The following is a 10,202-nucleotide window of genomic DNA, read 5'->3' on the forward strand; positions in this document are numbered from 1 at the left end:
TACTTATGAAATCGATTGCTTGATTCCAAGTTTAAGATTTTACAATAACCCCTATTAAATTTCAATTTCATCCTATTCAGTTCAGTTCAAAGTTCTACTACATCACTAATTTCTCCCCAGGTTAGGGGTGTTCCGCTTCCTTTGCGGGGAAAGGGGAGGGAGGAAATGACTAATGTTGAATGAGTGCATCTTGAGGACAACCTGCCCCAACAGTCTAAGAAATACACAGTATTAGTCACAAGCTTCCAGACACTCAAAATTCCAAGGCCCGGATCCTCCCCCATAGTCCATTCTCTCCCCTCCTACTTTCCCTGCACCAATAAAAAAACAACACACAGAAGCTGATTGAGAGGGGTCTGGTTTTCTCTTTATCACTCAAGGAACTCCCATCATATCAGGGTCCCACAAAAGGCACTTATATGAGGCTGTATTTTACACCAACCCTGCCCAATCTTCCCTCTACACTTTGTTTAAGAGGAATAAGAAAACACTCTGATATGTATTGTCACCCTGACTCCCCCTTGGCACTGGAAGAGGCCAGTGGGCCAACCCTTGGGTCTACCTTCCAACCAAGGGCATCTGGGTGGGAGGGAGGGGGCACAGGCTCTGGGTTTTGTGGGAGCTCACCCCAATGAGCCTGTATGGCTTGGGTTGGCGCTAGGAGTCTGGTCTGGCCACCAGAACTCTTGACATCTTAATAGCCCCGTGGGGTAACACTGGGACCAGGAGTCTGCTGGGAGAGTGAGAGATCACCTCTGGGTAGAAGGGGGATTCTCATAGTCACCTTAAGCCAGACCCCAAGCAGGGGGCAGATGGAAAGTGGAGAGAGAGAAGCAGGCATTGAATTGCACTGAGCTCAGGGAGGAACTGCTCCGGAGATCCCAGATGCCCTCAACTCCACCCCACTTGGGGGCTGCAACCAAACCTTTCAGCCAAATTATCCACCAGGGAGTATGGGGATTTAGTTCCAGGACTGGTGGGGCCGGAGTAGGAGTGGAGCAGGGCGATGAGAGACTGGCATCTCCAAGACTCACTGGCTCCTTTCAGAAAATAGCAATTTAAAAAATGTAAAAATCCTTTCCCATCCCCCCCCCCTCCTTTACCCCTTGGGTCCTGGGCCTAGAAGAGGGATAAGGAGTGACTTCCCACCCTTTCATCCTCCCTGCCCCTTCCTCTAAAAATCTATATACACATATACATATTTATATGGTACAGTGGGGGCTGGGAGCCCTGGTCCCCAGCCCCTTCTCCCTCCTCCCTGAAAGGGCTAGTCACACCCAAATGGCTGCTTCATTTGGCCTGGGGCAATGATGATTAAGGCAGGCGTGATGGTGTGTGTGTGTGTGTGTGTTGGTGCAAGGAAGGCAGAAAGAGCTGGGGCAAGATGGACCTCCCAGGCCTGCTAAAGTTACATTACCGAGGGGATTCCCAGATTTGCCCCCTTGCCCCCCTCCCTGCAGACCCTATGGGTCAGGGGTAGTATTTGTGGGTCTTTCTCAAGTCTAGAGCAGTAGGCCCTTCTTTGACATGCCTCAGTTTCCCCATCTGTAACTGTTACCCTCCCCTTTTAAAAAGGCACTAATTGAAAGAGAAAAGAATCCATTTCAGAGGGAAGATGTGGGAGTTGCCCCAGAGGGACAGAGTCAAACCTCCCCTCCCTTCCTTCCCTACTGGACTGATTTTAGGGAGAAACCTGCTTTGGGGAAATCTCCTATATTTTTCCTGACCACCCCAAACCTCTGGGGAGAAGGGGTTCTGAACAAGGCACTTTGTAAAATCCAACCTTGCCTACCGAGAGGCCAGGCTGGGGTTGGGGTGGGAGCGGGCAGTTCAGGGGGTTGAGGCACTGGGTCACAGAGATTGAAACACTGAGAACCATTCCCCTCTCCTCCCCTTCCCCACCTTCCTAAGAAGGGTCCCCAAATTTGGCAGCAGAGAAATTCAGCAACACTAGAAGAGAGGAAAAAGAAGGAGAAGGGTTGGGGGTTCCCTCCTCCAACCTTAAACCCCACCCCCATCCAAAATCCCTTTTCTGGGGCAGGAGGGTATCTAAGGCACTGATGCTTGGTACTGAAGAACCCAGCCAGATGTGCCGGGAGTCGGACAGAGGAGGGGAAGCCTGAAGCCATCTTCGGTCTTGCTGCCCCTTTGTCTCTCCGATCACTCTTATCCATTCTGGGGCTGGCGAAGTGGCCTGGGCCGGCTGGTGGCAGTGGTAAGGGGATAGAGTCCTTCCCCATGGCACTGAATTTAAAAATTGATTTGTTTCTTTAAAAAAAGAAGAGGAAGAAAGAAGAGGGTGACCGGAAGTTCAGGTGTGAAGGGGGGAGATTGGCTTCCATGATGCTGAGGTCTGGGCTCAGGGGAGGCGAGTGCCTGGCCAGACAGCTCTGTGAGCCAAGCAGGGTGGCCTAGGAGCGGGAGGCCAGGAAGAGGCGCCAGCCCCAGCTCCCACTAGCTCTCAGTCCGACGTTGTTTGAGCACCGAGTAGACATCGTCAACGCGGCTGAGCCGTTCGAAGAAAGGAAGGAGGTCCTGAAGCTCCGTGTCGCCCATGTTGTCAAACCATGAGGCCACCGGTACCTAAGAGAAAGGATGGCAACCATGGAGGAGGGCTCTCATTCTATCTTCCCAGTCCCACTGAGAGGACAAGCCCATGTTGTCCCATTTTAAGATGGTGCCTGGGGGGCAGCTAGGTGGCACAGTGGATAAAGCACCAGCCTTGGATTCAGGAGGACCTGAGTTCAAATCTGACCTCAGACACTTGACACTTACTAGCTGTGTGACCCTGGGCAAGTCACTTAACCCCAATTGCCTCGCCCAAAAAAAAAAAAAAAAGATGGTGCCTGGAGGGGATGGGGGGGGGGTGTCCATCCAGAGTAGGGAGACCCGCTGGCTTCTCTTCACTCGATCTTCTAGTCCCCAAATTCTTTGTCTCACTTTGACCCACTCCCAAACTCCCGAGAGTCCTTCTCCCGCCCCCAACACTCCCCTCCTCCCCAGCTATCTGCCATGCTCACAGCATTGTCTGGATGGAAGACGTAAGATGCTGGAGAGTTGTCCAAGATGAGCACCCTCCGGAGGTCCCGGCCCAGGCGGCTCAGGTCTTTGACATAATTCCCTCGGTGGAAGACACAGGACTCTCGGAAGAGCCGGGCCCGGAAAGAACCCCACTTGTCCAGCAGGTCAGCAACGGGGTCTGCGTACTGTGAGGGAGCAGGGGGTGAGACAGTGTGACATATAGCATGCCGGACTTGGTGTGGGGTTAGAATCCAGCCTCAGTTCCTAACCAGCTGTGGAGAAATCACTTCAAGAACACCACCTGTGGGGGATGCTACAGGGCACAGTGGATAGAGCACCGGCCCTAGATTCAGGAGGACCTTAGTTCAAATCTGGCCTCAGACACTTGCTAGCTGTGTGACCCTGGGCAAGTCACTTAACCCTCATTGCCCCACGAGGGGGGGGGGAAGGACACCTGCCTCCCGGGGTTGTTGGAAGGATCCAGCGAGAAATACCCATAGGAGGACTTTGCAAAGTTTCCTGTGCTACCCAAGTGTTAGCTATTATCATTACTGCCGCTATTGTTAATTCTTGTTACGACTGTCGGGCTGGAAGGGGATACCAGGACCTCCCTAGGAGGATGGCATCTTTACCTTGGTCCCCAGCGAGTGGGGAGGAGTGATGGGGACCCCAGGAGGAAGGGGCCCAGGGAGGGAAGTACTAACTTGTATCCACCCACCTTAGAGGAAAGGCAGAGGAGGGAAGGAATGGGGGCCCCTCAGGGAGGCAGGGCGGGTCGTGGGGGAAGGAGCTCACCTTGGCCAGGCTGGCCGTGAACAGCACACACTCAAACAACTCCCCCATCCGCTTCAGGAACTCATCCACATGGGGCCGCTTCAGCACATAGACCTGGGGGCAGGGGCAGTGAGGGGACTGGCCTGGCCAGCCGCCCTCCCTCGGGAAACGGAGAAGCCCAGAGGCGTGAGCTGATCCGAAGGCCTGGGGACCCAACTACCCAACTCTCCCATTGCCCACATCTGCCCCTCCAACTGTGTCTGTTTCCCTGACCCTACCTGTCTCATAGGAGGAATAGGTCTTGGGTCATACTCAGATTGCTAAGAGAAAGGCCTATAGGTGGGGCAGGGGGACAGGATGGGGTACCCTAGGGCCCCCCTCACCCCAAGTGATGCTGGGTACCAGCCCCCGAACCAAGTAATAGAGAACAGGCTGAAGAGAACACAGCCTATCCTGGATTACTTGAAACGGGTCCCGGCCACAGGGTGGGGCGAGAGGTTGGAGGAAGGCAGAGGGATTTGGGAGAAGGGGAATGAGTAGAAAGCCCCAGAAATACACAATGGAGCCAAAATAAGAAACTAGCACACTGACTGATTGACCTTGGACAAGTCACTTCCTTCCCCATTCTGGGGCTCTATTTCGCAATCTGTAAAATGAGAGGTTTGGACTGGATCAATCATTCTAACCTTTCCTGTATGTGGTGTGAAGCCTAGAGACGGACCCTTTCTCAGAACTGTGTTTGTAAATACATAAAACAAGATTCACGGTACTACAATAAAGCACACTCAAATACAGTTATCAAAATAGCAACAACGACAACAAGTTTATGGACCCCAGGTTAAGGCCCACCCCCACCCCCTGGACTGTATCACGCCTAAGGCTCCTTCCAGCTCTAACATTCTGGGGTTCTAGGTGTGTGGGAGAGGTAGAGGGAATAGTGAAGAGATCCTGGGGTCTGGACTCAGAGGAACTTGAGGGAGGGTGGCTCTTCCCTCCCTTCTTCCTCTTCCACCCATCCTCTACCCTCTCCCTTCTTGCCCTTGACCCCATGGCCCTCCCCTATCCACTCACCTGGTGAACCATTCCATCAATTTCCACAGGGATGATGAAGTCTGCGTTGTTCACGGGCTGTGGGAGATGCAAAGAGACTGTGGCCTAGGGACCAGCTCTGGCCCCGGGGCCCCTCCCTGGGAAACTGGGGGAAGGACAGGGAGGGAGGAGTGACTGGCCAGCTGGCAGGGGACGATGAGGAGTGGTGGCCCCGAGGCCTTAGAGGGTGGTGGGAGGGGTCCTGCTGGGTCCCATGGTCAGAAGCCAACCTTAAATGAACTGTGCACCAAGGTCTCATCCAGGTCGATGACTACACAGATTTTGCCCAAGTCCTGGGCTTTGGCTTCGGGAAGCAGATATTTAGCCGGTGCCTGTCGGGAGGACAAAGGGGGACAGTGAACAGGATGGAGGCCCACCGAGAGACAACACAATCAACTCATTGTCTCCAAATGTCTCTTCTTCTCTAGGCCTCAACTTCCTTTTTTGTTTGTTTGGAGGCAATCTGGGTTAAGTGACTTGTCCAGGTAAGTGACACAGCTAGTAAGTGTCTGAGGCTGGATTTAAACTCAGGTCCTCCCGACTTCAGGAGTCCCCTTGAAGAGAATCCCTGAGAACTTACTGACCTTGGGAACAGTGCCGTTCTCCTCCACCAGCAGAGGGGCATTATTGTTAATGGGCAAAGGCTCAGGGTCCTCATGACACACGCAGCAAAACAGGGAATGGAAGATTCCCCTGCTCCGGGGCTTCTTTGAAGGCGATGATGGCTGATCACCTGCAGAGACCAAAGATGAGATTCATCAGGCTGGTCGTGGAGATGGGAAGACCAAGACCCACACTGGGCCTCACCCTGTCAAGATCTGAACACACACACAAAAGCCCCTATGAACAAACCAGGCAGAATGAGCAAGGCAGCATGACGAGTTCGAATGGGCTTTGCTTTTTAGCATCAGAGGGTCTGAGTTCAAATCCTGATTCTATCCCTCTTACTATTAGTGTGGCCAAGTCACTTAGCTTTTCTTTGCATGTGCAAAACGAGAGAGATGAATTCAGGGACCTAAGACCTAAGCCCCAAATCTATGCTCCAAACCCCGCAAAGATCCACACTTGGGCCTGAGGCCCAAGTTCCCTAACCTTGGGGTACCCCCAAGGATGCTAAGCTCCCCAGCTGTCCCCACTCTAGTGAAGCCTTACTCCATTCCCTGGCTGCCACGGAGGGGATGGGGCACGGCCAGCCACCAGACCAGAGGGGCCAGTTGCCAGGTAAGCATTTCCTCCATCACTAATGGAGGCTGCATCCCTGACTCTCAACCTATGGGCTCCCCCTAAGGGGAGTCAAAGGAAATCCTTCTGGGTCAGGAAGCAAATCAAGTCCTCAAAAACCGATGCCAATGGAGAATTCAGATTTATATGACCCAATGCCTAGTGTCAGAATAAAGTAACAAAGGAAAACAATTGCGAAGGGCACCAGAACTCTGAAGGACAAATGATGACACACATTACTCCACCTCTCAGAGAGAATCCGTGGAGCAAATGGTCAAAAGGAGACTTTTGTCAGATACTGCGGTTGTGGGTTTTTTGTTTTGTTTTGTTTTTGTTTGTTTTTTGCGGGGAGATGGGGGTTAAGTGACTTGCCCAGGGCCACACAGCTAGTGTCAAGTGTCTGAGGATGGATTTGAACTCAGGTACTCCTGAGTCCAGGGCCAGTGCTTTATCCACTGTGCCACCTAGCTGCCCCTGGTTTTTTTTTTTTAGACTGACTATATTTATGGGCTACATGAGAGGGCCTGGGGCTGGGGAAGTGGAGAGGTTAGCAGGTAATTACAGAGAGGTCAAAAGAAAGAAGAGTCACAGTAAAACATTATTAAAAACAAAAAAAGCTCAGAAGGAGACACAGAGTGATTGTATTACTACCTTCTTCAATTTAATATACATTTTTTAAAAAATGAACATAACAAAAGTTCAAGGTTTCATCCGCAATCTTCGTTGGTGCATCCTGAAATGTTTGTGTTTGTTGGTGATTTAAATTTGTGAGAAAAAACCCCACCAAAAATAAATTTAAAGGGGATAAATCAGGACACAGGGGTTTATGCCCCTTAGAGTGGCTGACCCTCTCCCCACCAAAGGCCATTACTGCATAAGATCATGAGTTTGGAGGCCGGAAGGGATCTTAAGACCCTCAAATCCAAATCCAAGTTCCTCATTAAAAAAAAAATTATTCTGAATTAATTTTTTTGTGTGTACCAGTTGTTCAAGTTTATCCTTCTGGAGTCATTATCTTAAGAATCATTTCATAGGTTTTCTTTTTTATATTTTCTGAATTCAAATATTAAAAAGGGGCAGAAAACAAAAAATATTTTATTTGAAACTGTGAATCTCCATTGCCTTTTTCAAAAGTATATGGTATAGTCTGGACATTACTTTAAAACTGTATTCTGGGGGCGGCTAGGTGGCACAGTGGATAAAGCACCGGCCCTGGATTCAGGAATACCTGAGTTCAAATCGGGCCTCAGATACTTGACACTTACCAGCTGTGTGACCCTGGGCAAGTCACTTAACCCCCATTGCCCTGCAAAAACAAAACAAAAAACAAAACTGTATTCTGGGGGGCGGCTAGGTGGCACAGTGGATAGAGCACCAGCCCTGCATTCAGGAGGACCTGAGTTCAAATCCGACCTCAGACACTTGACACTAGCTCTGTGACCCTGGGCAAGTCACATAACCCTCACTGCTCCACAAAACAACAACAAAACTTGTATTCTGTTCCCCTTTGAACTTCCTTCTGTTCTTTTACATATTAAAAAAAAGTTACTATGGTCATCTTTTTTTGGCATCACTATTGCTAAAGACCAAAAGAGAAAAAAACCCAGTCTTTGCTTGGAACGTGTAAGCAGAGTCCAGTCAAAAGCAATCCATGTAGTAGCCAGGCCCCAAAATCTATGGCTCTGATCTGAATTTTACAAATGAAGAAACTGAGGTTCAGATCTGTGTTATTTCTCCTATCCAAGGACAGACTTTTTCTTCCGTGGTACATAGAAATGTCTGGCTGGAAATCTCAGAAATAGGGACCGATTTTTGTCCGTCTCTCTGTGTCACACACACACACACACACACACACACACACACACACACACACACACACTCTAGAGAGAGAGAGAGAGAGAGAGAGCGCCCTGGAACTTAGACGGAGGGGCCCCGGCAGTCTGCTAAGCCTACCCTAGTTATTACCTCCCACCAATTCCCTTCCTGCCTTCTAGCTCCTCCCTCTAGAAATTAGGGTTCAATGTCCACAGTGCCAGTTGGCACTAGGAGGAGGTCAGGAGAACAGCCAGAGACTGGTGAGCCTGTGCTCCGTCCCACACCATCTGGACTGACACGTCCCAGGCCCTGTCCCCTAACCCCCCCCTCCCCTTAGGCCTAAGCAGCTCTAGCCTCCTGCCCGGCTAGCTCCCCGAACCTCGGGGGCTGGGGTCTTCCCAGCCCTGGAATTTGAGAATAAGTTAATTAGGTTAACCACGGCTGCGCGCACACGTGCACGCACAGACAGACAGACACAGACAGACACACGCAGACAACCACACAGCCACACAGGTGGGAGACGCAGGCTCTGTACCGAGCGGCCACTTCGACGCTAAGCCTACTGGGCTCAGCCTGCTGGGGAGTGACTGGAAGCCGGGGGTGGGGTCGGGGTTTGAAAACAAGTGACGTTCCTACATTGCGGCCCGAGTATGTAGAGACAGGGTATCCCCCACCCCAAATATGCATACAAACGCCCAGCTTTCTGACAGCTAACTCCCTCTCCTCATCCCCTTTGCTGGGGTGCCCGGAAATCTGCTATAAAGTGGGCTGGGTGTGCCTAAGAAGTGGCTGTCCTTTTCTGGGCTGCCTTCGGAACCAGGAAGTGAGGGGGGGGGAGAAGAATGGGGCGGATTATCCCCCTCCCTACTCTCTCCCCACCCGCCCTTTCACTGTCATTCTCGAGTTAGCAACGCACAGTCCCCTCCCTACTCCCCGAACCCACAATATACACCCCCTCCTCGTCACCACCCCAACCTGACACCAGGCTCGCAAGTGGGTGGAGTCTGAGTGGCTTTGATTCGCCCCCTCCTACCCCCCAAATATGCACCCCCCCCAGGCGCAGCCCATTACTTCCCAGGGGCCCCGATGCCTGGGTTCAGGTCCCAGACTCCCGGAGTGGGGATGGGGTGACACGGAAGAAGACCTTGCTGCCTCAACCTTCCTCCCTCCCCCCCCACCCCGCACCCCCTACCAGCTTCCACTCGTCAGCCTCAGTTTCCCCACTCGGACTCATGGAGAGCGCTAAAGGAGCGAAACCCCGCCCCGCGTCCCCGGACCTGGAAGTTCACACAGCCTCTCTCCAAGTTGGCTCTCTAAGGACTACAGGGCGCTTTGAGACCGTCCGCGGGGGACGGAACGGGGAGCGGGGGCTGAGCGCGCTGCCCCTTGGCGTTCGGCCGGCCCGCGCGCCCCCTTCCTTCTCCTCTCCTCCCCCAGCCTTGCGCCCCTTCCCTCCCCTAACCTTGCATCTCCCCCCACACCCCGACTCGGCTACCTCTTCCCCGTAGCGGACTCCGCGCCTCTTCTTTGCTAATCTGAGTGATGACGGCCGAGCTGTCCATGGGGCCAGGCGGGCTCGGGCCGGACTCTGCCCCCGGCGCCCGGCGCCCGGCCCCCCCCCAGCTCGGGCCGGAATGGGGGCGCGGGGGGGGGAGGGGAGAGGGAGGGAGGGAGAAAAAACGGGGGGGAGGGAGGGGGCGCGGAGAAAACTTTGTTACAACATGGAGTTTCCTCCCCGCGAGGCGGATACAAACATGGAACCCGGGCGCGGTTTCAAGGTTCCCCCTTAAAAGGGCGATGACTTCCGAGTTAACAGGTCTCCATATTCACGCTTCCTCCCTCTTTTGGGAAGGTAGTTCCACCCGGGGATGAGTTTAGAGGCCGTATTTAATAATTATTTGTAGTTCAGCCGAATCAAATTTAACCCGGTCGGGGCTGGGCCCAAAATGCTGAAGATAATTAAGTAAGACTTTCTTTTTCTGCTTAACGAAGCATTCGGGACTACCCAAACTCCTCCCCACGCCTCCAGCAGGTATTGTTATTCCCATTTTCCTGATAAGGAAACTGAGGCCCAGATTGGCTCCAGGGCACACAGTTAAGGTTACATTAAATGGTTGAGATTTAGAACCTAGTTTTCTGCGTCCTAGTAGGTCCATTGAATGCCCCCAAATTGATCTAACTGGAAGATCGTAGGATTTGGAGCTGGCATCTTCCTACTTCCTCGAAAGAAGACTGAGGCCCACATATACTAGACACTCAACCCCAACTATTGAATATATGAT

The 10,202-nt window shown here is 52.3% G+C and overlaps 1 protein-coding gene across 1 annotated transcript; it reads right to left on the reverse strand.

Moving 5' to 3' along the window:
• Positions 1–345: 345 nt before the first annotated feature.
• On the reverse strand, positions 346–9,617 carry CTDSP1 (CTD small phosphatase 1). Its single transcript, XM_043995512.1, has 7 exons — positions 9,416–9,617; positions 5,469–5,617; positions 5,115–5,216; positions 4,867–4,923; positions 3,817–3,909; positions 3,021–3,206; positions 346–2,583 (listed from the first exon to the last, which is right to left on the reverse strand). The coding sequence occupies exons 1-7, from the start codon at positions 9,480–9,482 to the stop codon at positions 2,455–2,457; spliced, it is 783 nt and encodes a 260-aa protein (XP_043851447.1). The 5' UTR covers positions 9,483–9,617; the 3' UTR covers positions 346–2,454.
• Between the last annotated feature and the right edge of the window lie 585 nt (positions 9,618–10,202).

This window comes from Dromiciops gliroides, chromosome 3 (assembly GCF_019393635.1).
Source record: "Dromiciops gliroides isolate mDroGli1 chromosome 3, mDroGli1.pri, whole genome shotgun sequence".
Classification (NCBI taxonomy): domain Eukaryota; kingdom Metazoa; phylum Chordata; class Mammalia; order Microbiotheria; family Microbiotheriidae; genus Dromiciops; species Dromiciops gliroides.

Bases quoted from the DNA above. Each gene is read 5' to 3' on its own strand.
- CTDSP1 (XM_043995512.1), bottom strand. From the start codon at position 9,482: ATGGACAGCTCGGCCGTCATCACTCAGATTAGCAAAGAAGAGGCGCGG. The intron at 5,618-9,415 runs GTAGCCGAGTCG...TGGTCTCTGCAG, and splicing joins GAGTCCGCTACGGGGAAGAG to GTGATCAGCCATCATCGCCT. The intron at 5,217-5,468 runs GTCAGTAAGTTC...TCCTCCCGACAG, and splicing joins AGAACGGCACTGTTCCCAAG to GCACCGGCTAAATATCTGCT.